At 47.2% G+C, this 26,248-nt stretch overlaps 1 protein-coding gene across 30 annotated transcripts in view; it reads right to left on the reverse strand.

Annotated features, from left to right (window-relative positions):
- ZMYND8 (zinc finger MYND-type containing 8) overlaps positions 1–26,248 on the reverse strand; it is a 147,165-nt gene that overhangs the window by 19,525 nt on the left and 101,392 nt on the right. For 19 of the 30 annotated variants that reach the window (XM_003936492.4, XM_003936491.4, XM_003936495.4 and 16 more), the window contains 4 exons: positions 18,896–19,048; positions 15,272–15,787; positions 8,289–8,672; positions 5,812–6,002 (listed from right to left, as the gene is read on the reverse strand). In XM_003936492.4, the coding sequence (XP_003936541.1) occupies positions 5,812–6,002; positions 8,289–8,672; positions 15,272–15,787; positions 18,896–19,048 (1,244 nt within the window). The remainder of the gene's footprint in view (positions 1–5,811; positions 6,003–8,288; positions 8,673–15,271; positions 15,788–18,895; positions 19,049–26,248) is intronic. The other 11 variants (XM_010346960.3, XM_003936489.4, XM_003936494.4 and 8 more) reach the window with 2 other exon arrangements.

A 26,248-nucleotide genomic window follows, 5' to 3' on the forward strand; every position in this document is an offset into this window, starting at 1 on the left:
GCACCCAGGGGTTTGCTGACTGAATGTGCTCGTAGGATGAATTTCTCTTCTACCTCCCACCTGCCGGCTGGCCCTTCCCCCATCATAGCAGAAAGAGGAGGGGACAAGGGATCAGGCTCTGTCTCTGGGCCTGGCTTGACTGCTGCTGAGTCTCTCCAGCACCTAGATGCCGCAATTCAGGAAGAAAGCAGGACAAAGGGCACCCTCATATCTGACGCCTCACCATCCATAGCCTCTCAGCCTCGATTTCCCCATGAAAAAAACAAGGAGAACTGCATGTCCCCTGGTAGGGTGTGGACAAGGCTTAAACGATAAAACCATACAAAGACTGTGGCTCCGTACCTACCACAGAGTAGGCGTTCATAAAGAAATACCCAGGCCGGGCGCGGTGGCTCAAGCCTGTAATCCCAGCACTTTGGGAGGCCGAGGCGGGTGGATCACGAGGTCGAGAGATCGAGACCAACCTGGTCAACATGGTGAAACCCCGTCTCTACTAAAAATACAAAAAATTAGCTGGGCATGGTGGTGCGTGCCTATAATCCCAGCTACTCAGGAGGCTGAGGCAGGAGAATTGCCTGAACCCAGGAGGCGGAGGTTGCGGTGAGCCGAGATCGCGCCATTGCACTCCAGCCTGGGTAACAAGAGTGAAACTCCGTCTCAAAAAATAAAAAAATAAAATAAAATAAAATAAAATAAATAAAAGAAATACCCATTCACCAGGCACAGTGGCTTACGCCTGTAATCCCAGCACTTTGGGAGGCAAGGCGGGTGGATCACCTGAGGTCAGGAATTCGAGACCAGCCTGACCAACATAGTGAAACCTCACGTCTACTAAAAATACAAAAAGTCAGCCAGGCATGGTGGCAGGTGCCTATAATCCCAGCTACTCAGGAGGCTGAGACAGGAGAATTGCTTGAACCTGGGAGGCAGGGGTTGCAGTGAGCCCAGATTGCACCATTGCACTCCACCCTGGTCAACAAGAGTGAAACTCCGTCTCAAAGAAATATCCATTCATCTTATTTTTAAAGAAAAATACATTCATATAAATATGCAATTGTGTGACTGCTGCCAACCCCCAAAATAGCCCAAATTCACCCCAAAATGGGAGTAAAATAAATACAATCTCTGTTGAGATTTCCACTCCCGGCTTGCTGCGGAGCCCACACCCAGCTGCTGCCAGCAAAAACACCGCACTTTCCGCGGCTTTACCATCCTCCCGCGCCTGCCTCCTTGCTCTGTAGCACCCACCGTGTCCATTTTTAAAATTACAACTAAATGGCTTTACAAGAAAACTTTAGACAGTGTATGAAATTCAATACACTGCTAATGCAATGGTCACATTCCATTTCAAAAATATCATGCATTCGTGGACTGCCTTTTACTCTTAACTTCCAAATATAGCAAAGACTTCGACATCAGTAAAGAACACCACTCTGCCAAAAAACACAGATCTTCGTCTTCCACTCCAGGGCACCTCAGAAGCAAGAAAAGTTCATCGGCTCCCAAAAAATGTTACCGTGTTCATTTTTTTTTTTAACTGCAAAGAAAACACCTATCATAAAAGTCATTCCTGACCAGGCACAGTGGCTCACACCTAAATTCCCAGCATTTTGGGAGGCCAAGGTAGGTGGATCACTTGAGGTCAGGAGTTCGAAACCAGCCTGGCCAAGATGGTGAAACCCCATCTCTACTAAAAATATAAAAATTAGTCGGGCATGGTGGCAAGACACCTATAGTTCCAGCTACTTGGGAAACTGAGGAGGGAGAATTGCTTGAATCTGGGAGGCGGAGGTTGCAGTGAGCTAAGATCATGCCACCTGCACTCCAGCCTGGGCAACAGAGTGACACCCTGCATCAAAAAAATAATAAAAATAAAAATTAAATTAAAAAAAAAAACCCACAAAGTCATTCCTCAGTACTGCTGAAAGAGTCAAGGGGAACTGGGGGCAGCGCTGCTTGCCTGAAGTCCCAGCTACCTAAGGAGGCCAAGGTGAGGGGGTCACTTGAGTTTAGGGGTGGTCTGGGCAACAGGGTACCCCCCCAACTCTAAAAAACCAATTTTGCCTTTTTTTTAATAGTTTTTTGAAGAACAAGGGGGATGCAAAAGATAACAAAATTAAAATGGCTGCAGGGGCTGAGAAAACAGCCTCTGTACCAACCACTCATCTGATCCACTCAGCAGGCCTCACTTCCCCATTCATAAACTAACAGCTGGGACCAAATCAATGGAAGGTAATGTAAGGGACAACCGAAGGCAGAACAAGAGATCGTTCAGGCAACACCAGACACCTGTTAAATCACTAACAAAAAAAGTACCCCTTTCAATGCCCTAATAACCCTACAGATCGCTTCAGCAAGAAAGGCTCCATTTGGTGCTGTTATATCTTCAACACCTCATGACAACCTTCCCATCTTTTCTTTTTTTTTTTTTTTTGAGACAAAGTTTTGCTCTTTCGCCCAGGCTGGAGTGAAGTGGCACAATCTCAGCTCACTGCAACCTCTACTCCCTGGATTCAATCAATTCTCCTGCCTCAGCTTCCTGAGTACCTGGGATTATAGGTGTCCACCATCACACCAAGCTAATTTTTGTATTTTTAATAGAGACGGGGTTTTGCCATGTTGGTCAGGCTGGTCTCGAACTCCTGACCTCAGGTGATCCTCCCACCTCAGCCTCCTGAAGTGCTAGGATTACAGGCGTAAGCCACCACACCCAGCCTTTTTGTTTTTTGAGACAGGGTCCTGCTCTGTCCATCCAGTGCAGTGGTGCAATCATAGCTTACAACAGCTTCAAACTCCTGGCCTCAAGTGATCCTCCCATCTCAGCCTCCAGAGCAGCTGGGACTACCGGCATGTACCACCATGGGCAGCTAATTTTTTTTTTTATTTGTAAAGACAGGACCTCGATATGTTGCCCAGGCTAGTCTTACATTCCTGGCTTCAAGTGATCCTCCCACTTAAGCCTCCCAAAGTGCTGCGGTTACAAGTGTGAACCACTGGCTCAAACAGCCACACTGAATCTGAAGAGGAGTTGCTTTACAAAGTTATGTGCCAACAGTTTGTGGGCCAGTAGCATTTGCGGTCAGCAGGCTTGCCTGAAATGCGCAGTCACTCACAGCCAGGTTACGTGCACACTCTCTAGGGCCTGGCTGCTATCCTTCAAATTCCAGCTTGGCCGTTCACTAGCCTGTGAACCTAGACACACTGAGTAACCTCACTGGGCTTCAGTTTTCTCATCTGTAAAACTGGGGTGATAACAGTACCTATACTTCATTAATTTGTCATAAAGAATGAGTAGGTAACATACCAAAAGTGCTTAGGACAACATCTAGCCCAGAGTAAATGCTATGCAAACATACTGCTACCTTACCTAGAGGGAAGGCAGACTCTTACGTAGGCTCCCAAAGATCCCAACCTACTGATATTTTGTACCTGTCTCTAATCCCCTCCCTCTGACCTAGCAACTTGCTTCTAACCAATGGAATACAGCAAAGGTAATGGGGTGTCACTTCTGTGATTGGCCTCCCTAAGCTGGTGACTTCCCTCTTGCCAGCAGCATCTCTCCATTGCTGGTTTTTGAGACAGAGTTTCACTTTGTTGCCCAGGCTGGAGTGCAGTGTGGCACAATCTCAGCTCACTGCAACCTCTGCGTCCCAGGCTCAAGCCTCAGCCTCCTGGGTAGCTGGGATTACAGGCACACGCCATCATGCCAGGCTGATTTTTCATATTTTAGTAGAGACAGGGTTTTACCATGTTGCCCAGGCTGGTCTTGAACTCCTGAGCTCAGGCAATGCACCCACCTCAGCCTCCCAAAGAGCTGGGATTACAGGTGTGAGCCACCGTGCCCAGCCTCCATTGCTGGTTTTGATGAAGCAAACTGCCATGCTGGGAGGCCCACATGGCAGGGAACTGAGGGCGGCCCAGACCACCAGCCCTCAAGGAAGTGAATCTTGCCCATCACCATCTAAGTGACCTTGAAAGTGGATCCTTCCCCAGTTAAGCCTTTGTGTGAGCTCCAAACCCTTGCAGACACCTTGACTGCAGCTGCAAGAGATCCTGAAGCGGAGAACCCCGTGAAGCCGTGCCCAGATTCCTGACCCCCAGACACTGTAGAATAATAAATGTGTGTGCTGTGTAAAGCTGCTAAGTTGTGTGGTAATCTGTTCTGCAGCACCATTAGCAATTACACCTACAGAGAAGGAATAAAAAGCAACATGACCAATGAAAACTCATTCGTGTAAAAAAAAAATTCATATATATTTCTCTCACCATTCAGAAATAAAAAAGATTCCTCTTCCTTCAACTCAATATAACAAAGCTAATTCTTTATCATTAAGACTGTAAGTTTTCTAGTAACAGGCTGGGTGTGGTGGCTTACACCTGTAATCTCAACACTTAGAGAAGCCCAGGCAGGAAGATCACTTGAGGTCAGGAATTTGAGGCCAGCCTGGGCAACAAAATGAGACACTGTTTGCATTTTTTAAAAAAAGAATTCTAGAAACAACCACACACAACTATTTTCAATCATTCTTTCCAAAAATTAGAACTGTTTACTCATCAGTATTAGTAATCTACTCATCAGTGAATAAATTATTACCTACTTAGTAATTTACTAAGTAATTTCAGTAGATTGTAAAATCAATAGCTATTGTTAAGTTACTGATAATATTTAAGGCCAATAAAAAGAAAGCCCAACTGTCAAGCATTTACTGCATGTCAGGCACTGTTCTAGGCCTCAGCAGTGAGCAAAACAGACAAAATCCCTGCCCTTGTGGAACTGATATTCTGGTGGTTATTACTACCATGGTCTAATGACAGGATACACAGCACATCAGTCCAGGGCACTCTCACATGACGCTGAGAACTGCAGATGGTATCTACCTGAACTCAACAACGACCATAAAAGCACTTGGCAGGCCGGGAGCGGTGGCTCACACCTGTAATCCCAACACTTTGGGAGGCCATGGTGGGTGGATCACCTGAGGTCAGGAGTTTGAGACCAAGCCTGGCCAACATGGCATAACCCCATCTCTACTAGAAAAACATAAAAATTAGCCAGGCCTGGTGGCACACACCTGTAGTTCCAGGAGGCTGAGGCAGGAGAACTGCTTGAACCCAGGAGGCAGAGGATGCAGTCAGACAAGCTGGTGCCACTGCACTCCAGCCTAGGCAACAGAGTGAGACTCTGTCTCAAAAAAAAAAAAAAAGCAGATGGCATATTAAGAGAAAAAAAAAGCCTGTGCTGAGACAGTGCCCATGAGTTTGACCACAACAGGCAATCCTGCCCAGAACTGTGCCCCAGAGGGCAGGAAGGTAGGAGAAGGGTCCAATCAGTCCCCCTCCCCATCCATCTTGATTCCTGGAAATATCGAAGTGTGGGCATCTCACCTTGCCAGCATTATGTTTAAGTCTCCTGTCACTTCTGCTTCACATGTCTACTAAATGCAAAGCAAACCCCTGGTCAGCTGTTCACTGAAGGATCAGTCATGTGTTCCTAATCAGTGACTTGAATTCTCAAAGGCAATTTTGATTTTATGTCATTTGCACTTTATGAACCGACTTTAGAATCTAAGCCCACTTGCAGTAAGAGTCAGTCCATTCTATGCTTCTCCACTAGACCCAAATGAAAGACTGGGGTCTTGGAGAGCCTGTTAAAAAAAGGCGGGGGGCAGGGGGAAAGGGGTCTTCCCTCCTATCCTAACCACTCCCTAAAGCCTGCCAGGTTAAGACACCAATGCTTCCCCTCGGGAGGCTGAGGTTCTGGCATTCTGCCAGGTGCCTGCCATCTCCACAGCAGCTCTCCCATCCACTCACTTTGCTAGTGTACTTGGCAATATCGGCGGCGACATCAGCTGAGGCGGTGGCGATGGGCAGGTCAGCGTTGACTGAGGACACGAGGGTGCTCGTGGACCCCGAGCTGGTGACCAGGGGCGATGACTGTGTGCTGGTCACCAGGGTGATGGTGGACGTGGATGGGCTCTGTGTGATCTCCTTCTGCTGGACAGCTAGGAAGGCAAAGCATCCTGATTACCCCACGATCATGGGAAGGACCCGTCCCAGCACAGAGCTGTGGTGTGGAAGCAAGGCCCCTAATGTACATCCTGAGAGCTTTTCTACTTTTAAATGACAAAGATGCTCCTCTCGACCAAACTCTATCCAGGTTTCTTGACTAGGCCCTAACCTTGCCCTGGAAAGACAGTTTCTAAGAGCTCAAGAGTGCATTGCTAGGATAACCTCAACCCCCACTTAAAGTGCCTGTCTGGGAAAACTCAACGTTGCCAAAAGAACTGACAGTTTTTGTTCCGGCCAACACCTGAAGACAGGACCTCAGCAGCCCAGTCTCTATGGGGAAGTAGGGGCCCAACTTCATGAAGAGCCTGTGAGCAAAGGAGATGGGTTTCACGAAGACCAAAGCCTCATCTTGCTTTTGTGATGTTTAACTTCCCTGACTCTACTAAGTCCCCAGTAACTCCCATCCCTACTCCCTCATTCTCCCTTCAAAATGTCCAGTAACCTCCGTACAAATCAAAGTTAATTTCAGTTCATGCCAGACTCTTGCCCATATTATAGTAGTATATTACCAATTTAAATCTGCCTTTACCCCTTTAACTTGGCTCTACTTTGACATAAGACAATCTGAAGCAATCAGCCTCTTTTTGGCAGCACTCTTCCCCCCTACCCCCTTTTTTTTTTTTTTTTTTTTTTTTGAGACACAGTCTCACTCTGTCGCCCAGGCTGGAGTGCAATGGTGCCATCTTAGCTCAATGTAACCTCCACCTCCGAGGTTCATGGGATTCTCATGCCTCAGCCTTCTAAGTAGCCAAGGTTACAGGCATGTGCCATCATGCCCGGTTAGTTTTTTGGGGTTTTTTTCCCCATTTTAGTGGAGATAGGGTTTCACCATGTTGGCCAGGCTAGCCTTGAACTCCTAGCCTCAAGTGATCTGCCTGCCTAAGTGCTGGGATGACAGGCGCTCGTGAGCCACCATGCCCGACCCTCTTCTTGGCAGCAATTAAACTCCCCTGGGAAGCCTCCTGCTTGCAGGATATGAAGACAGAAGACAGGAAGCAGTAATCCCAGTCTCAAATATCCTAGACTCAGCTTTGCCCCACCAACTTTTTAAACAGCAAAATTCATCCCAACTGTACTCATTTTGCCTGGCCAATTTTTCAAGGCCCACTCCCTTGCCATCTTTGAAGGGTTTCACTGGAGGCCAATTCCAGAGGTAACCACCTTTTAACCTCACATCCTGCCACTCACGAGCCCCACTCAACAAGGCACACTATGAGTTTCAGTTGAAGAACCCAACCTTTGAGGATCTAAATGCAGGCTTCCTACTAGAAAGAGATCTACATCAATGCTCACAAAAGCCAAGCACACTGGTAACAACCAGTCAAATCAGCACTGTGTCTGGCCTAATTTCAGCTCCAGATGGAGCTTCCTGCAGGGCTGGTGGGAGCTCTGATTCTGCAACTTGAGCAAGTGGTTCTTGAGGCTGGCTCATCTTTTGTGTGTGACAAAATCTCTAGTTACTAAGGTAACCTTTTGCTATCAACTTCTTGCACTGTACTTTTTCCAAAATAACTCCAAGAGGTTCCCTCATGTGCACAAGGACATTTATACAAAGATATTAACTGCAGCACTGCTTACAGTAGGAAAAAACTGAAAGCAACCTAAATGCCCATCAGTAGGGGAATGCTTTAAATAAACTATGGAATACTACGCAGCAGTCCAAAACAACAAGGCAGGGCTGTATGTGCTGACATGGATGAATCTCCAAGACATGCTGATGGGTGGAAAAAAAAGCAAGTATGGTACCATTTTTATGTTTCAAAAAAGAAAAAGGGGGGGGAAAAGGACTAATTTTATGGCATCATATACATGACGCACACATATATACATACAGATATGTATATATACATATACATGCATACATGCATAGAAAAGCTTTTACAATGGTTGATACTGGCCACTGTGGAAAGGAAGAAAATGAAATGGAAGGTACACGGGACCACAGACTTTTATGTAAAACTTCCTAAAAGTTTCTTTTCAAGGAAATATATGCATGTATCATTTATAAAATGAACAAGAAAAGTTTTTCAAAGTAAAAAAGCAGTAAAACAATTTTTAAAAACAATGCCAAACGGAATGCGCGAGGCCTTCAAGATACAACGGCCAGGAAAAACACACGAGAACTAAAAAAATAAAAAATAAAAGAGCAATGACTTTCTCCCGTCGATGTGGCAAAATGGGAGCGGGCGCCACGGAGAACAGAAGGGGAGGCTCGGTACCTTTCACAGCCTGTCTGGTCTGATATCTCGTCCCCTGGGAAGACTGAGGCTGCTGCTGCTGGTTTTGCTGCTGCTGCTGCTGCTGCTGACGCTGCATCTTCTGCATGTGCCACTTTTGGGAGGACGTTTGAAACTTACTTGATGAGTTCCACACGACCCGCTGCACGGCCGGGGCAGTCTCCTTCGGTAAAAGCGGCCTCTGCTTTTTCACCGGGCTTCCTGCGGCGGCGGGGGCCGGGGCCGTGACGGTGACGGAGGAGGAGGGCGCGCTCGTGGTGGCTGCGGCGCCGGCCGCGGGAGTTTGGGCGGAAGAGCGGGTGAGCACAGGCGTTTCCGGGGGAGACTGGCCGCCCGCCGTCGTGGATGGCGGCGCTTTACCTACAACTAGCCAAGGCACGAAGAGAAAACAGACACAAGCCCGGTTTCGCTCAGGTTCGCCTGCAGGGTCTCCACGCCAGCGAGTTACGGGGAAAACCTACGAAAGCCGGGAACGGAGAGCCGGTGGGCCGTGCCAGGCGCGCCGCGCTGGAGGAGTCCGTGCTCACCGAGCGCCCGGGCCTCTTCGGCTGCGTCCTCCATCGCCCCGGCACAGGCCTCGTTCGCTGAGCACCGGCTCACCTCGGAGATGCAAATCAAGACCTCTGGGGAAGGAGGAGGCGAACGAGACCCGGCGGCTGCTCCTCCACCGAGTGGACGACGCGGGGCGAACAGATTCGCCGTTCACGCCCTTTTTTTTCTTTTTTTGCAAAATTACATTCCGGTCCGACCCTTGATAAAGACCCACCGGAAGTCAATCCAGAGATGCAGAGAAACGCTTTGACAAGGGAACCTAGAGAGCACGCAGTATACCTCTAAAGAAACAGATGGCTTCCCAATGGCCGAAGCGCTAAGTAAAAATCAGTCACCCAGAAAGAAAAGTATTCCTTTTATCTCTTCTGATTCCCTCCAGAACAGTTTCAAGGCGGTAATGATAGCCTTGACAATACCGGGAAAAGGAATTCTGCCCCAAGGCCAGGCCCTTCCCCTAACACAATGGTACTGATCTAGGATTGAGTAGCATTGCTTTGGTTTTGATTGGATTTATTCCTGTCACCATCTTTAATGTATACTGTAAGCTACTATTCCTACTGGGTGCTGGTCAAGTCTGAAGAGAGTTTATACTTGCAGATGGTTTTTTTTTCCAGGGGAAATTCTTTTTTTTTTTTTCCTTTCTGACATGAAGTGTGTGGCAAAATGGGAGGCTGCGCCACAGAGAACAGAAGGAGAGCGTCTTCTGTGCAGTGCACAATCTCAGGCTCATTCAACCTTCACCTCCTGAGAATCAAGTGATTCTCCTGCCTCAGCCTCCCAAATAGCTGGGATTACAGGCGCATGCCACCACGCCCCGCTAATTTTTGTATTTTTAGTAGAGATGAGGTGTCACTGTGTTGGCCAGGCTGGTCTCAAACTCCTGACCTCGTGATCCTCCTGCCTTGGCCACTCAAAGTGCTGGGATTACAGGGGTGAGCCACCACGCCTGGCCAAAGGGAATTTTTTTTTAATAAAAAAAGTAAAATGAGGCCGGGCACGGTAGCTCACGCCTGTAATCCCAGCACTTTGGAAGGTGGGGGGAATCATTTGAGGTCAGGAGTTTGAGGCTGGCCTGACCAACATGGTGAAACTCCATCTCTACTAAAAATACAAAAAAATTAGCCAGACGTCGTGGCACAATTGGGAAACTGAGGCAGAAGAATTGGTTGAACCCGGGAAGCGGCCGTTGCAATGAGCTGAGATTGCACCACTACACTCCACCCTGTGGGGCAGTGAGACTCCATCTCAAAAAATATTAATAATAAATGAAAAATAAATAAAATGAGTTTAATTATTTTATATACTTTTTTAAGAGAGACAGTTTTGCTAAATCGCCCAGGGTGGGCTCAAGCGAGCCACTTGAGCCTCCCAAGTAGCTGGGACTATATGATACGGCACGTGCTACCGTGTCCCACTTTAAATGAGTTTAATTATATTTTTAAAGAATGAGATTCTTTAAATAAAAATATTAAGTCAAAAATCATACAAGGACTTGAGAACCGCAAAGACAATGAATGTGAATGACTCAAGTTTGAAAAACGCTGCCATATGGAGTATGTCATCTTGGAGGAGCTGGGCTGGTGGGGAATAAAAGGTAGGATTTCAACAGGCAGAAAGTGAGAATCTGGAGGGAACCGCATCAGCCAAGACATGTCTAGGAATAGAGAGCATTTGGGTAAGGGAGGGCAGGCAGGAAGGAGGCGCTGGAAGGCAGGTTAGAGCCAGAAGCACTGAGCAGTGAGTAGAGGGGATGATCGAGTGGGTGCTCGTTTGTAAAGGTGGCTCAGTTACGGATGCACAGGCCTCAGCCCCGGCGAGATGAGCCTGTGCCCCAGAGAGGATGTCCAGGGAACACACCACACGCAGGTACAAGGCAGCACCCTGATCATAGACTATGCTCCCTGACATCAAACTCCTTTTAATAAGGATAATGTCAGGCCGGGCGCGGTGGCTCAAGCCTGTAATCCCAGCACTTTGGGAGGCCGAGGCGGGTGGATCACGAGGTCAAGAGATCGAGACCATCCCGGTCAACATGGTGAAACCCCATCTCTACTAAAAATACAAAAAATTAGCTGGGCATGGTGGCACGTGCCTGTAATCCCAGCTACTCAGGAGGCTGAGGCAGGAGAATTGCCTGAACCCAGGAGGCGGAGGTTGCAGTGAGCCGAGATCGTGCCATTGCACTCCAGCCTGGGTAACAAAAGCAAAACTCTGTCTCAAAAAAAAAAAAAAAAAAAAAAGGGATAATGTCTATCTTTTTAAGATCCGTATCACCCAGAAAAGAAATGAGTGTGATTGCTCCGGCAAGGATTTTCAGTAACCTGTGGGTTTTAAGAAGCCAAGGAGAATGAGGGGAAGAGACAAGCTGACTGTTCTGACTTCAGGGGGCGTTCTGGATGGTTACCACTTGCTGCTGGCCCTCCTGCTTCCTCAGAGAGGAGAATCCAGCCAAGCCGGTAGGCAAGAGCCCGGGTGGATCTAGAAGGGGAGCTTCTTGCAGTGAAGAACTTTGGTCCTTCCAGGGCAACCTGCCAGAAACAGGACACAGTCCCTGCCACTTCTAGGTGCAGATGAGGTGGTGTACTGGGCCCTTCTGAGAGGGGGGCACGGGGGCAGTGCCTTCGCAGGGCTTCTAACCTGCATAAGTGCCTGCAATGCCTTCCTTTCCTGCCATGTGACCAAAAAATACATTGTTATTGTTGACTAGCTAGCCTAGTTTTTCCATCATAAGTAATGAGCAACCACAAAAAGGTCATTTTTCTCTCTCCTGATTTTTGAAAGCAAACACCCAGCAGGGCAGAGGGGTTACTGCTCTGCAGTGATCACAGCTGGCTCTCTGCCAAATAAATAGCTGAAGTATTCAATGTGATTAAGATTCCAGGCTCAAAATACTGGTTTGGAGTTATTTAGATACCAAAACATTTTAATTTTTAGGAATCCTGATGGTTTACGGAGACAGAATTAGGCTACAGGAAATTTCTTTTGTCCCAGAAATTTATAATACATCATCACCTGTAACCAAAAAAAAAAAAATGAGGTGCTGCCCCATCAAATTAACCTACTTATTCCTAAAATTGTCACTGGTCACTGTTTTGCATGTATAAAGCGAGGACTTTTTAAGAGAAACATTAGCATCCCCTTTGTAGAAGGATGGAAATTTCTGATATGCCTGTGCAAGCACAGCAGTCTTTAAGTGCACTCTCTTAGCTTCTGTTCAGAGATTACTAGTTATAAAAGACGTTTTGCCATCTGAAGACTCATATTCTACCCAGACGCTGCATCCCTAGTGGAAAGTAAGCTGGAGGTCACAACAGCGCACTCCAAAATGCCCTTCACTTACTAAACTCTTAAGTGAAAACACATCATTGAAAAGATACTCTCCAGCAGAGTCTGACACGAGGCCAATTTTTCAAGACCCAAACCACCGTGAACTCTGAATTTAAGATCAGTTTTGCCCCAAGCCTTAGAAAGCTGCTCTAACTGAATTGCATTTTAGAATCATCTTTAGCGTTAATTGTCCACCATCTAATTCCCTTCAGACATCAGTGTGAGGAAGAGCTCGACTTCTTTTAATCAATGAGAATGGTTTTTTTATTTTTGGAAAGTATGAGATCTTTTAAGGCACTGTGTTTCCCATTCTGCTTTCATTGCCAGGAAGCTCAGAGCCAACTTTGTTAACTCTGAAGGTTGAAACAGTACAGATTTCTGAATAAAACCTTTCCCCAGACCACTTGCTACTCTACCTTCATTTTCCTTTTACATGGATGTCTTTATTTTCATCTAGTCTCATATGGTTATGTATCCTTGTCAATCTGTTGCAAATTCTTTCTGGAAGAGGTAGGGGCATAAAACCAATCAATCAAAGAACTGTTCCAGAAAGAAAGAACAGTATAAATATGTCATTCATAGGAGTACTGCCATCTGCACCCAAATATTCCTACAATCCTCATGGAATAAATGCTGCTCCTATTGTTCTGTGAAACAACAGAGGCAGTCTCTCAAACCCAATCCACAACATACTCAGATTTTTCAGAAGCTATCCATAAATCTAACAGATGGGTCAGGATGGTTTGATGGCCTATCCTCCCTCCCTCATGTAACTGCATCTCTCTCTTCGTCCACTGCACCTCTCACAGACATTCTCTTTAGCTGAACTGCAGGAATCATCTCGCACTCTGACAGCTGAGGTTCCAGAGCAGCCCAGGTTGACCATAACCACCGCAGAAAGATTCTCAAGGCCCATTCCTGACTTGCTTTAAGCCATCAGACAATGGAAACCCCAAAGGACAAGAAATTGCATCTGATTCAAGGGTTTGAAGGACAAGTAAGCTCCTGTTATAAGTCAGGCACAGTCAAGAATTAAACCTCGCTATCCCTTATGTTACTCACAACATACGTAAGGTTTTATGGCTACCACCTCTAATTTGTCCTTAGGCAATGTTTCTTCTGGGCCCTGAGTTAATTCTTCAGTATCTTTATTGAGCATGTTGAATCCTCTAACCTACTTGTCAAGCCAACTGAAAAATGTACTGAATACTTTGTCAGTGGGAAAGACATCTTTCCAATCATTCACACAGCCCTTTTGGAGGGCTTATCACACCCAGGCTGCACTAGCCTGCAGGGTAGTCACTGCCGGTTCAGAATATAACAGCAGCCTCGGAGACTCAGGCTATTTGGCAATATCTGATTGCCACATTTGTGACTGCCACAGCTGGGCAGGCACGACTGCCATCTGGCTGGTAGAGGCCAGGGATGCTGGAAAACATCCTCCAATACACAGGACTAAGGATTATCTAGGGCAAACTGCCAGTAGTGCAAGGTTGTGAAACTCTGGGCTTAGTTAAGTTAAATGCAAATAAGATTAAAAGATTAAAAGTCCATGCAGCCAGGCACGGTGGCTCACGCCTGCAGTCCCAGCACTTTGGGAGGCTGAAGCAAGTGGATCACCTGAGGTCAGGAGTTCAAGACTAGCCTGTGGTCAACATGGTGAAACCCCGTTTCTACTAGAAATACAAAAATTAGCCTGGCATGGTGGTGTATGCCTGTAATCCCAGGGACTTGGGAGGCTGAGGCAAGAGAATCACTTGAAACCCATAGGCGGAGGTTGCAGTGAGCCAAGAGATCATGCCATTGCACTCCAGCCTGAGTGATGAGAGCGAAACTCTGTCACCAGCACCCCTCACCCCTAAAAAGCCATTACATATATCTACCATACTTCATTTTGAGACAGTCTCACTCTGTCACCAGCTGGAGTGCAGTGGCACAATCTTGGCTCACTGCAACCTCGGCCTCCCAGGTTCAAGTAACTCTCCTGCCTCAGCCTCCCAAGTAGCTGGGACTACAGGTGCTCACCACCATGCCCAGCTAATTTTTTGTGTTTTTAGTAGAGACAGGATTTCACCATGTTGGCCAGGATGGTCTTAATCTCTTGACCTTGTGATCCACCCTCCTTGACCTCCCAAAGTGCTGGGATTACAGGCGTGAGCCACAGCGCCTGGCCCCCATACTTCATTTTCTAGTGCCCTAAGAATCACTCAACATTCTGGCACCAACTATCCAAATAACGTCCAGTTATCAGAAGAAAATACATTTGGAGATGCCTAGGTGGCATGAGGAGAGGAAAGGGATGCTGAAATCATCAAAACCTTTTAAATGAACACTTTTTTTTTTTTTTTTTTGAGGAGGACTCTTATTCCGTCACCCAGGCTAAAATGCTATAGCAGGATCTCAGCTCACTGCAACCTCCACCTCCTGGGTTCCAGCAATTCTCCACCTCAGCCTCTCAAGTGGCTGGGATTACAGGCACCTGCCAGCATGCCTAGCTAATTTTTGTATTTTTAGTTGAGACGGGGTTTCACTATGTAGGTCAAGCTGGCCTCAAACTCCTGACCTCAAATGACCTGCCTTGGCCTCCCGAAGTGCTGGGATTACAGGTGTGAGCCACCACATTCAGCCTGAAATGAACACTGCTAACCATTGGAGACTTGTAAACAAAGAACAAGATGTCTGTGAATGGAGCAATGGAGGACGCTTTGATAAGGTCCAAATGTTAACAAACACTTTAGGGAAATAAATGAGCATACCGGAAAAGAAGCTGCTCAGACAAAACATGACTTGGTCACTAAAGTAACCACCATTTTCTAAGAGACTTCTTTTTCTGCACTTAAAATCACAACCGTATCAGATACTGAGCAGGTAAAAGGTAGCTGGGCCCCTGTTTGTGTCCAGGCTCTGTTCCATCACTAGCTAGGTTAACCTTAAACCAAACACAGCTTCACTGTGCCTCTCTCGGTGGTGTCGAAGGGTCATATAACTTTTGGTTTGTTTAAAGGTCATATAACTTTTGATAATAAACATATGAGGTAGGATTCTAAACCCAATTAAGAAAACTGTAAACGAACACAATCACTTACCATCCTGTTTCGGAGATGGTGCTTTGGGTTCCTTCTTATTTTTTCGACCCTCCCGCCCAGAATGGTCTTCTCCTAAATCTATGACAAGTTCACTCTCTGAGTCGGAGTCCAGGCCCAAATGGACTGTTGGGGAATCTGTGTCATCTTTTCCCTTCAGTTTATCCTTTGTGGGGTGAGGTGAAGGCTTCGCCTTTTCAGAAAAGTCCTTCTCCGGCTCAGGGCTGGCCTTGTCCTTGACTGTTACTGCTCCAGGGTCTGCCTTCTCGCTGGCTGGCGATGTGCTTTTCAGCTCCTCTTTAATCTCCACTGGGTTTGTAGGCTTGGGCTTTTTTTTGACGGCAGATGGCTCTTTGTCCATCTGACAACCCTCTTTGTCCTCTGCGTCTTCTGGTTCATTCTTGGCCTTCTGCTCCTCATCACTGATATACTCACTATCGCTGCTATCTGACTTCTCAGAATCCTCCGAGTCACTGTGCTCTACAGCCGTGTAAACATCTTCCGAGATTTCATTGATGCCTAAATTCAAAAAGAAAACCCAGCATGTGGTGTAGTCACAAAATAAAGATCAGGACGAAAACTGCAAACATTTTCCACACCAAACGCTGGAATAAGAAAAAGACATTTCAAATCACATCACATTGACCTAAATGGGACCGGTAATAAACTCAGGTGGCACTGGCTATGGCTGACCGGTGGAACTGCCTTTGGAGAGAGTTTGGTTGTTCACATTCAAAGGAGACACGGGTCCTACCAACAGAAATCTTAAATGTATATGGCACTAAGTATGTGGCGCTAAATTTTTTTTAACAGTGATAACCATTCGGGATTACTGAGAGTGAGAGGGCTGGAAGGGAACAGCAGGAATAAGCTGTTCAAACTGATCCACTTTACAAATTAGAAAACAGAGGCCCAGGGATACGACCTGCCCTAGGACACAAGACAGAGGCCAGACCAGAACCCTGGGTTCCTGGCTCCCCACCAAGCACTCTTGCTTCCCTTCGGTTCCCAAAGTGTTAAAAGTTCTTTATCCTTCGTGTCCAGCGCCCAAAGAAATAAGCCAACGCCTTCAAGCAGAGGCTGCAAACACTCAGCCCACAAGCCACATCTAGCCTGCAGACATGTTTCATGCGAGAGGCACTGGTTTGACCCACAGGGTATCTTATCTGCTTTTGGTTTTCTAGTTTATAATGTGTTGCCCAATTCACAACTCAGAAAATTTCAGAGAGAAATCAAGGCAGGGGCGTCTGATGAAAGAGGGGAAAATATGGCCTCTCTGAGTCACCAACCTGCCAGGCATTGGCTGGGACAGGAAAGCCACTGGCTCCTCTAGGCGGGGGACCCACTTGTCTCCGGGTGACCCGGGTGCCCGACCCTCCCTCCTGCTCCCTGCACTCATGTGGAAAGTCAACTGCCACTCTGTGTGCACTGCTCTTCCACTGGTAAAGGAGTCAGGAGAAAAGTCACATACTTCTATCTCTTTCAAAAGGGAGAAGCACAAACTAGCAGGTGTTTCACACACACAAAACGGGCAGAGGCACATTTCTAACAATAGTTCCGTTTAACCCATTTACACCTCCTGCTCCAGTAATACACTGTGCCATCATCACACTGTAGGTAATACTATATCCTCAACTGTTGGAAAGAGGAAAGAAAACCCAACAAAGTCCGTGCAATCTCTTCATTTAGAGCAATGGCCACTGACAATGGTGCCACTGCCCAACCTGGACACAGCAAAGAGAAACCTGCAGAAGTACCAGAGCCATCAACAGCCCAGAGCATAGGAGATGGGCAGGATCATTGGGGAATGTACCTGCCTCCACCAGGGCTCAATCAAAGACACAAGTCGAGCCAGGCACGGTGGTGCACACACGTACCCCAGCGATTCAGGAGGCTGAGGCAAAAGAACTGCTTGAACCCAAGAGTTCAAGGCTAGCCAGGGCAACACGGCAAGAACACAAGCCAAAATACAAGCACCCAGATCTGGTATAATTCTGGAATCCTAGGCTTGTGCTGCTGGTAGCTCATGATTAGAAACGAGAAGGCAGGCCGGCGCAGTGGCTCACGCCTGTAATCCCAGCACTTTGGGAGGCCGAGGCGGGCAGATCACCTTAGGTCAGGAGTTCGAGACCAGCCTGATCGACATGGAGAAACCCCATCTCCACTTAAAAAAAAAAAATGCAAAATTAGTCGGGTGTGGTGGCACATGCCCGTAAACCCAGCTACTCGGAAAGCTGAGGCAGGAGAATCACTTGAACCTGGGAGACGGAGGTTGTGATGAGCCCAGATTGTGTTATTGCACTTCAGCCTGGGCAACAAGCACGAAACTCCGTCTCAAAACAAAACAAAAAGCAAAAAGAAGGAGAAGTGTAGCCACATATGGGATAGGAAAAGCTTGGGTACTGGAGTCCAAAGGATATGAATTCAAATCCTGCTCTTCTGTTTTTATTACTGGTGTGACCCTGAACAAGCGACTCACCTCTCTGAGCCTCAGTTTCTCCATCGGCAAAATGGGACTGATAAAAGTATCATCCTCCCAAGACAATCTATATGCAGTGTTTAGCATAGTGTCAGAGAAAACACTCGGTAAATAGAAATATTACAACTTGTATTAGCGATAAAAACAAATCAAGAGTAGGATCAGCTGCATGGAAGGACCCATGAGGCATATGTAAATGGCACGCCAAATTTCATCCATGCCACACAATGTCCTCACCAAACAGGCAACCCAATGGGAACTGCTGTCCTCTGGACAGCCCCAGGTGGTCCCTAACTGTAGCTGCTTTCTCACTTGAAGACACAGAGCACCCACTGACACTCGAAGAAGCTTGCTCTCCAGAAGCCCAGCCATCCCCCACTTCTTCAGAAATGCCCTCCTAGCTTTACTGACGTATTCAACAAACATTCCGGAGCATCTACCATGTGCACCAACAAAGTACCATAGAGAAGGCAAATCCTCATCCAACAGCCTCCCTGCCGTCAAGGAGTTTCCGGTCTAGATTGGGAGGGACACACCCACACACGGGGACCATTGCTGCTTCCAAGCAATAAAGTACCAAAGAAGGCAGGCAGATGGGGAGGGCAGTCAGGGGAGACGTCCTGGAGGAGGGGAGATCTTAGCTCAGCCTCACGGAAGGGCAGGATTCAGGTAGGCAGTGTGAAGGCACGCAGCACAGGGAAGAGGAAGGCAGGCAGCAGCTACAGAAGCGGGAAGGGTTTCCAGGTGGGGAGGAGACCGGTCTGGAGGGAAAGGGTTTTGTGTCGGGCACCTGCAGAAAACACTCGGTACTGGTGTGGAGACACTGATGTGTACTGAAAAGGAGAGCAAAGGCAAACCCAGAGGATTCTCATTCTGCTTGCAAACCTTGATGCTTCAAACCTGTATCTCAAGTTTCCCAGCTGCTTTCACCAAAGAATAAAATCTGATGAGTTCGGAGAGCCCTGAATTAACTAGCAGGTCTGAAATCTTTTGCCATTAGTGGAAATATATTTTAGCTGAGCAAACAGTTTAAAGCAGCTGCTAAAAGCAGTCAGGATTCAACCCTGATTTCATCCCGGTGGCATCCCTACGAGTAATGGTAACAATGATACTGCTAGGAAAAAAAAAAAACAAAACCAAAGGTATACCTAATTGTGCTTTGCAACTCTCTATGGTCTTGTCAAGATTCAGCTGGAACCTGCTACGAATCTGGCGCTTGGGAGAGATGAGAGGAACGGGGGTAGACTGTTGCTGGACCGACTCACTCAGCTCCTTCAAATCCATCTCTGCTTTGCTTCGATCTGAAAGAGACCATCACATCTTCGTAAGACCAGGCACACAATAATGCTCATTACTGAGCTTAGTCCTTGCAAAGTCAGAGCAAAACACACATTTCAGAACAGGGAGCGGAGGGGGAGGATACGTTCTTCGTCATTCATCCCAACAATATCATCTGCTCAACCACACGGGGTGACATGAAGGTAACAGCCTGCGTGCACACGTTTGACAGGTTTAAACAGTCCACTGAACAATCAGCTGGGTGACTTTCAATATTTCAAATGGACAGTCCCAGCCAGATGGCTCAGTGTGTGGAAGTCAGCATCATTAGGGACCCTCTGAAGACAAAGGTTACTGGCAGATATTCACTCTCAATTTCAGTGTACAAAGCAACACCGAGCCTGGTCGGGGTGTACTTGTAACTGCAGGTCCAGACTGGAGTGGGCTTTTATCCAAGAGACAGTGACCCCCTCAAAAACACTCCGACAGCTGGGAACCCTAAATGCCTATTGGCCACAGAGGCTTCATTTTTCGTTCTCCGTGGACCTAGTCTGGGGCTGAAACTAGAAGGGGTGCAGAATACAAGACAGGCAGACCTTCCACCCTGTGTGGTCTGGCTCGCGGCATTCTACGTGAGGCAAGGGGAACAGATTAGCCCTGGATACTCAACCTGCATCTAACAGGTCTCGCTCAAGTAAGCGTCCAAGATCCTTAGCCTAATTCCCAGGCAGAGACCTCTGGGGGGGTGACTCGGGCCAGAGGTCCTGTCCCCTCACTTCTGCGAGGGCTCTTTGTAGGACCAGCAGGATGGATTCAAAGACTCAGTGAGTCAACATTTTTTGGATTCCTTTCCCACCTACTCTAGCACCCCCAAAATATTAAGAGTTTCAGCGGCTACAAAGGTCCACAAAGCAACAAGCGACTGCAGGTGGGGCCTACTGTCCTCCACTGTGCCTGCCACCCTCTGGCATCCCCGCCAACCCACCCAAAGCAGAGTGTGGGGCAGGTGTCCTACCCCAGCCGATCCCAGAAAGCAGATCAGAAAGCAGATGGCATCCAATCAACCCACAAAGAGGAGAAGCCATTTCTAAGCCCGTTCTCAACAGCTATGAGCTTGCTCCCCGGACTTCGAGCTTCATCTCCCAGCTCCCTCCACGCCTCAGGCCACCTCCTTTCATTGGGCTGTTAAAGAGGCCCTGGAATCTAGTCCAGCTGGGCTGGAAGCGGTATTTAAAGCCATCGCTCTCTCCAACATTTTTTCCTTTGGCCTGACCCAACCACTCTCCCGTTCACACAGTAAGGAAGCGTTCTTACATACTGCATACCCAGAAATTAGTTCCTTCAAAGTGACCAGAAGCAGCCTCCAAAAGCCCCACCCAATCCACTCATAGGTGACTAGAAGCAATAAACTGCTCCAACTTAATTTTAACACCCACCAAGGTAATATTAGAAAGGGGTCTTTGCCCAGCCAGGTGTGGTGGAATGCACCTGTAGTCCCAGCTACCCAGGAGGCTGAGGCGGAAGAATGGCTTGAGCCAGGAGTTAGTGGCTGTACCGAGCTATGATCATGCCACTGCAGTCTAGACTGGGCAACAAAGCAAGACCCTATTATTTAAAAAAAAAAAAAAAAAAAAAAGGAGGGAAGAGATGGGTCCTTTCCTAAATCACACTTATAGACAGCCCTTCCCAGTCCCAGGGAGATTCCAGAAGTAAGTGCTCAGAGCAAGCAGAGACACTATCCCTGTAATTCAAGAAAAATACCCAAAAATGTATGTGTGCGTGCATGCATGTGCATGTGCACATTGTGCATGTGTGTATACACACGCCCTGATCAGGGCTTTAAAGAGAGGCTACTAGAGACAGGACTGCAGACGTTCACACAGCCACCTCTCAGAGGGGGAAGAATGTGCAAATTTACTGCAGGGACACTTGGCACAGTGATTCACACCTCTCCCTGCACTTTGGGGCCCAGAGGCAGGTGGATTGATTGAGGCCAGGAGTTCGAGACCGGGCTGGGCAACATAGCAAGACCCCATCTCCACAAAAAAATACAAAGAGTAGCTGGGCTTGGTGGTACATGCCTATAATCCTAGCTACTTGGGAGGCTGAAGTAGGAGGACTGCTTGAGCCCAGGGGTTTGAGGCTGCAGTGAGCCATGATTGTGTATCTGGACTCCAGCCTGGGTGAGGGCAAGAGCCTGTATTAAAAAAAAAAAATTTACTGGAGAAAGAACTAGAAAACTGTTTATAATACTTATCTCTGTCCAGCAAGAAATCTGAAGTAGCTTAATAAAGAGAACTTACAGAGTAAAACAATTTAAAAAATTTAAAAAAAAAAAAGAGCAAGGAATGGGGAAACATTAAAAGAGAAAAACCAGGCATGGTGGCTCACACCTGTGATTCCAGCCCTTTGGGAGGCCAAAGTGGGCAGATCACCTGAGGTCACGAGTTCAAACCCAGTCTGGCCAACATGGTAAAATCCCATCTCTACAAAAAATTTAAAAATTAGCCAGGTGTGGTGGCGGGCGCCTATAATCCCAGCTACTCAGGAGGTTGAAGTAGGATAATCGGTAGAACCCAGGAGACAGAGATTGCAGTGAGCCGAGATCGCGCCACTGCACTCCAGCCTGGGCAACAGAGCAAGACGCTATCTTTAAAAAAAAAAAAAAAGGAAAGAAAGAAGAGACAGAAAGCCCAGATTAAAGAGCAGTTCCAGTAAGCAGGACTCAAGGACTTAATAGCTGAGCTGCATGCAAATGTGACAGCAAAAGGGTAGGGATTTGATAATTTCCACTTTCAGAAACAAAGCAGCCCGCTAGATTCCAGAGGGGAAAGCCAGCCTTTTCAAGAATAAAGATGGAAAAGTAGCTCACAAAAATACTCTCCATGGCTACCCAAGTGACACGTTCATCAGTGTCCTCGATAACACTCCTATATACTACTGGATTACACACAGTCACTGAAAAAATTTACAACAGAGGTCAACAAACTTTCTCTGTAAAAGCCCAGAGACAGGTGGAAACAGTGGCTCACGCCTGTAATCCCAGCAATTTGGGAGGCTGAGGGGGGCAGTTCCCTGAGCTCACATAGGTAACGGTGAAACCTTGTCTCTACTAAAAATAAGAAAATTAGCTAGGCATAGTGGTACATGCCTGTAGTCTCAGCTACTCAGGAGACTGAGGTGGGAAGATCGCTTGAGCCCAGGAGGCAGAGGCTGCAGTAAGCTGAGATCACGCTGCTGTACTCCAGACTGGGCAGAAGAGCCAGACCTTATCTCAAAAAATAAAATAAAAAAGCCCAGACAGTAAATATTTCAGGCTTTGCAGGCCATACAGGTTCTGTTGCAAAAGCAGCCATGAACAATATATAAACAGATGGGTGTGGCTTCGTTCCAGTAAAACTTTATTTGCAAACACAGGTGGGGGGCCAGATTTGGCTTGAAAGCCGTAAAATCTGCCATCTTCTATACTAGTCCAGTGACTGCAAACCCTGGCTGCACACCAAACTTGCCTGTGAAGTTTTAGAAAATCCTGAGGCCTGAGCCCCATCCTCAGAGACTCTGACTCAATTGGCTAGGGGGAAGGCCTGGGCATCGGCCTTTTACAAACTTGCCAGGAGGCCAGGCGCAGTGGCTCACACCTGTAATCCCAGCACTTAAGAAGACCAAAGCAGGTGGATCACCTGAGGTCAGGAGTTCAAGACCAACTTGACCGACATAGTGAAACCCCATCTCTACTAAAAATACAAAAATTAGACGGGCATGGTGGTGCATGCCTGTAATCCCAGCTACTTGGGAGGCTGAGGCAGGAGAGTCACTTGAATCTGGGAAGTGGAGGTTCCAGTGAGCCAAGATTATGCCATTGCACTCCAGCCTGGGCTATAGAGTGAGACTCAGAAAAACAACAACAACAACAAACTTGCCAGGTGATCTTAACTGGCAGCTAAGGCTGAGAACCCCTGTATCAAACCAATCTTCTATATGAGTAAAAAAAACTCACTATTTATCTTAACTCCTGTGTGTCTGTGTTAACTGGACCACCTTTCTAAACCTCAGGGTCCATAAAAAGAGGCCTAGACCTCAACTGAATCACTGAGCTGTGAGTGTGTGCACCCGCACGTCTACATGTATGCCTCCCGGAAATGCGACCCATTAATTTCTGCTGAAAAAAATTGAACACTGGAATGTTCATAATCAAGAAAAATGCGCCGGGCACGGTGGCTCAAGCCTGTAATCCCAGCACTTTGGGAGGCTGAGGCGGGTGGATCACGAGGTCAAGAGATTGAGACCATCCTGGTCAACATAGTGAAACCCCCGTCTCTACTAAAAATACAAAAAAATTAGCTGGGCATGGTGGCGCGTGCCTATAATCCTAGCTACTCAGGAGGCTGAGGCAGAAGAATTGCCTGAACCCAGGAGGTGGAGACTGCGGTGAGCCGAGATCGCGCCATTGCACTCCAGCCTGGGTAACGAGAGCGAAACTCCGTCTCAAAAAAAAAAAAAAAAAAAAGAAAAATGCAAAGGTAAAGTATCTCATTTTACAAACCAAGGTTTCTCTGGTCAATAAGCTGCCATTATGTTTATTCTTGTTAGAATAAACTACCAAATGGCTAGGGGCTGGGCCCAGGCCCTGGGGGCTGACCTTGAGGAGTTTAGCCAAATGTAATGATCTTTCTCCAACCGGCAGCTGCATTTGACTCTCCTCTTCTCCAAAGGGAGAAAAGAAGAGCTTCACTTTCTCATGTAGCTCATGTAGCTTATCGGGATTTCTTCCACCCCTGCCCTTCTACATTGGGAATTTCTTCAGAATCCACCCTTGCTGCCAACATTTTGAACTTTTCAGCTGATATGAAGACAGCTCAGGCTATAAATGGAAATCAGGGATGAAAAATACCCACGCTAGAGAAAGAGGCACGATCTTACATTTCTAGAGGGAGCATAACTCAGAACCACATCTTTAGAGGGCAGTTTGGCAATACGTCTCAAAATGTCACCGCATGTGGCCTCTTATGCTCAATCCCACTTCTAGGAATTTATCCTATGGATTACCCTCCCATGTGAGCAAAAGGGTTCTTCACTGCAGTTGTCTTCAATAACGAAAATGGAAAGAAGTGTAGAGTTGGTAAGTAAGGCGCCTGAATAAATGTTAACAGTTTACCTTTAAATGGAATTAAATACAGCTGCGTTGATATCAACAGCCAACCTGTTTAATGGAAAAGCAACAATGGACGGAGCACCTTAGCATTGCTGTAGGGGAGCCAAGCAGGAAATGGTAAATAGCTGGGAAAACCATATATTTTCAGGGTTTACCAACAGTGACAGTATTGGTATCTGGGGCCTGGATAAGTCTCTGTTGTGAAGCCAGTGTGGGTGGAAAGGCTGTCCCGTTTGATGTAGGTGTTTAGCAGCACCCTGGCCTCTACCCCTAGATGCTAGTAACACCTACATACCAGTTATGACAATATAAATATGTCCAGGCAGGGCACGGTGGCTCACGCCTATAATCCCAGAACTTGGGGAGGCTGAGGTGGGCAGATCCCTTGAGGTCAGGAGTTCAAGACTAGCCTGTCCAACACGGTGAAACCCCATCTCTACTAAAACCTTATCTTTACCAAAAACACAAAAAAAGGCCGGGCGCATGGCTCACGCCTGTAATCCCAACACTTTGGGAGGTCGAGGTGGGTGGCTAACAAGGTCAAGAGATCAAGACCATCCTGGCCAACATGGTGAAACCCCATCTCTACTAAAAAAAAATACAAAAAATTGGTGGGCATTGTGGTGCACACCTGTAGTCCCAGCTACTGGGGAGGCTGAGGCAGGAGGATCGCTTGAACCAGGGAGGTGGAGGTTGCAGTGAGCCGAGATCACACCACTGCATTCCAGCCTGGCGACAGAGTGAGACTCCATCTCAATCAATCAATAAATAAATAATAAAAATACAAAAATTAGCCAAGCATCACGGCACTCGCCTATAATCCCAATTACTCAGAAGGTGGACTCAGGAGAATCGCTTGAACCAGGGAGGCAAAGGTTGCAGTAAGCCGAGATCATGCCACTGTACACCAGCCTAGGCAAACAGAGCAATACTCCAACTCAAATAAAGAAAGAAATAAAAATAAAAATCTGCCAAATGTCACCTGAGAGACAATAATCACCCAGAACCCATGCTATATCTCTAGAAGGGCTCTAGAAACTAAAACCGGCAACAGTGGTGACGTGCAGGGACAGGGGTATAGAGACAGGTGGTCACAGGTTAAAGACATGCTGGCCTTTCATGAAAGTCCTGTGCTTTGTAACTTTTGTTACCGTATGTACTAATAAAAATAAACTCGGCCGGGCGCGGTGGCTCACGCCTGTAATCCCAGCACTTTGGGAGGCCGAGGCGGGTGGATCATGAGGTCGAGAGATCAAGACCATCCTGGTCAACATAGTGAAACCCCGTCTCTACTAAAAATACAAAAAACTAGCTGGGCGTGGTGGCGCGTGCCTGTAATCCCAGCTACTCAGGAGGCTGAGGCAGGAGAATTGCCTGAACCCAGGAGGCGGAGGTTGCGGTGAGCCGAGATCGCGCCATTGCACTCCAGCCTGGGTAACAAGAGCGAAACTCCGTCTCAAAAAAAATAAAACAAAATAAAATAAAATAAAATAAAATAAAATAAACTCTATAAAAGAAACATTTAAGCACTTCTTTTTCCATTTAAAAAGAGAGAGGGCTGGGCGTAGTGGCTCATGCCTGTAATCCCAGCACTTTGGGAGGCTGAGGCAGGTAAGTCATAAGGTCAGGAGTTTGAGACCAGCCTGGCCAGTATGATGAAACCCCATCTCTACTAAAAATGCAAAAATTATCCAGGCATAGTGGTGTGCACCTGTAGTCCCAGCTACTCAGGAGGCTGAGGCAGGAGAATCACTTGAACCCGGGAGACGGCGGTTGGAGTGAGCCGAGATTACACCACTGCGCTCCAGCCTGGGCAACAGAGCAAGACTCTGTATCAAAAAATTAATTAAATTAAAAAATAAAAAGAGACAGACAGGGTCAGGTGTGGTGACTCATGCCTATAATCCCAGCACTTTGTGAAGCCGAGGTGGGTGGATCACCAACTCTCACCCAGGAGTTTGAGACCAGCCTGGCCAACATGGCGAAACCCTATCTCTACTAAATACAAAAAATTAGCGGGGCGTGGTGGTACATGCCTATAATCCCAGCTGTTTGGGACACAGTTAAGACA

This window comes from Saimiri boliviensis, chromosome 9, assembly GCF_048565385.1.
Source record: "Saimiri boliviensis isolate mSaiBol1 chromosome 9, mSaiBol1.pri, whole genome shotgun sequence".
Classification (NCBI taxonomy): Eukaryota; Metazoa; Chordata; class Mammalia; order Primates; family Cebidae; genus Saimiri; species Saimiri boliviensis.